The 2,230-nt window shown below is 51.7% G+C and overlaps 1 protein-coding gene across 1 annotated transcript in view; it reads right to left on the bottom strand.

Moving 5' to 3' along the window:
* Window positions 1-1,461: 1,461 nt before the first annotated feature.
* LOC116360069 (neuronal acetylcholine receptor subunit alpha-7) overlaps window positions 1,462-2,230 on the bottom strand; it is a 60,268-nt gene continuing 59,499 nt past the window's right edge. The window contains exon 9 of the mRNA XM_031814580.1: window positions 1,462-2,157. Within this exon, the coding sequence (XP_031670440.1) occupies window positions 1,462-2,157 (696 nt within the window). The remainder of the gene's footprint in view (window positions 2,158-2,230) is intronic.

Here is a 2,230-nt window from a genome sequence, read left to right as displayed (position 1 = left end):
GACAGAGGGACAGGAGAGGAGGGACAGGGGACAGAGGGACAGGAGAGGAGGGGTGGGGGACAGAGGGAGAGGAGGGGTGGGGAACAGAGGGACAGGAGGGGTGGGGGACAGAGGGAGAGGAGGGGTGGGGGACAGAGGGACAGGAGAGGAGTGACAGGGGACAGAGGGACAGGAGGGGTGGGGGACAGAGGGACAGGAGGGGTGGGGGACAGGGATAAAAGTATCAGTGAATTCACACTGTTCAAGAACTAAAGCCTCACCGACTATATACTGGGGTACCGACTAGAGCTACGGAAGCCATGATGACAGTAATGTTACTGAACGAGTGGTAAGCATCGACTACAGCTACGGAAGCCATGTTGACAGTACTGTTACTGAAACGAGTGGTAAGCATCGACTAGAGCTACGGAAGCCATGATGACAGTAATGTTACTGAACGAGTGGTAAGCATCGACTAGAGCTACGGAAGCCATGTTGACAGTACTATTACTGAACCAGTGGTACGCATCGACTAGAGCTACAGAAGCCATGGTGACAGTACTGTTACTGAACGAGTGGTAAGCATCGACTAGAGCTACAGAAGCCATGTTGACAGTACTGTTACTGAACGAGTGGTAAGCATCGACTACAGCTACGGAAGCCATGTTGACAGTACTGTTACTGAACGAGTGGTAAGCATCGACTAGAGCTACAGTAGTCATGTTGACAGTACTGTTACTGAACGAGTGGTAAGCATCGACTAGAGCTACAGTAGTCATGTTGACAGTGCTGTTACTGAACGAGTGGTAAGCATCGACTACAGCTACGGAAGCCATGTTGACAGTACTGTTACTGAACGAGTGGTAAGCATCGACTACAGCTACGGAAGCCATGTTGACAGTAATGTTACTGAACGAGTGGTAAGCATCGACTAGAGTTACAGAAGCCCTGTTGACAGTACTGTTACTGAACGAGTGGTAAGCATCGACTAGAGCTACGGAAGCCATGTTGACAGTACTGTTACTGAACGAGTGGTAAGCATCGGCTAGAGCTACGGAAGCCATGTTGACAGTACTGTTACTGAACGAGTGGTAAGCGTTCACTACAGCTACAGTAGCCATTTTGACAGTAAACACACCCACATAGAAGATATACTGTATATCACCATAATAATCCACACCCATTATCAAAATATAGACATTGGTGTTCCAAGTACTGGTGTCATAAATAGTCATAACTCTAGAGATTATTTTATCTCAAAACTGTGGGAGGTGGTTTCCAGTGGCTTCACAGAGTAGAGGCGGTTAGCTACAGTTTATATATTGTTTAGTATTATAGCTAAAGCGCTAGTTAGCGTTAGCCAATTAGCTACAGTGTTCATTAGCGTTAGCCCAATTAGCTACAGTGTTCATTAGCGTTAGCCCAATTAGCTACAGTGTTCATTAGCGTTAGCCCAATTAGCCAGCCGAGATAAAAGCCACATTAGGTGAGGTAATCCTTGGTCACAGCCTCTAGGAAGTTGGGCGCCGACATGAGGATGGTGAACGTGCCGATGATGGAGAAGATGGTGAACGCCACGAGACAAAGACGATCCACGACCGCCGCCGCAAACTTCCACTCGCTGCAGACCGCCTCTCCCTCGTCCTGCTCCCTGAACCTCTGGGCGATGAAATGAACTTCCTCCAGGATCCGCCCGATCTCCGGGATCTGGTCCACCGTCAACCTCCGGAGGATCCCCGCGTCCCGGTCAGAGAATAGCGCCTCGTTGGGGGAACACGTTCCGCCTGTCCCCGTGGTCTGACTACCACCCCCAGCCCCTCCACTGCAGACCCCAACCCCTGAAGAGTCACTGCTAGGTGGGCAGCAGGGGTTATCATGGGACCCTCCTAAGGATCCCATCCCTCCCATACCCACAGAGTGGTAGCCGAAGTACAGGTTCATGTTGCCGTTGGTGGTTGATGTATTGGAGGGCTGTCCCCCAGGGATGGAGCCCATCTGGATGGAGCTGGTGCTGGCGTGGTGAGGGGGAGGGTGGGAGTACTTGTAGCCTCCTGTGGCGGAGCTGGGGGTAGTATTGGTGTTGGTGGTGACGGTGGAGGGGGTGGTAGTCTTGCGTTCCTCACCAGGCTTCTTCATGCGGAGGAACCAGGCGCACCAGTTGAGGAGGATGACTCGCATCTAGAGAGGTAGTGGAGGCAGGGGTGAGGAGAGAGAGAGAGAGTGGGAGGAGAGAGAGAGAGAGAGAGAGAGA

This window comes from Oncorhynchus kisutch, unplaced genomic scaffold (assembly GCF_002021735.2).
Source record: "Oncorhynchus kisutch isolate 150728-3 unplaced genomic scaffold, Okis_V2 Okis07a-Okis12b_hom, whole genome shotgun sequence".
In the NCBI taxonomy this organism is placed as follows: Eukaryota; Metazoa; Chordata; class Actinopteri; order Salmoniformes; family Salmonidae; genus Oncorhynchus; species Oncorhynchus kisutch.
This window is presented reverse-complemented; position numbering and strand designations above follow the sequence as displayed.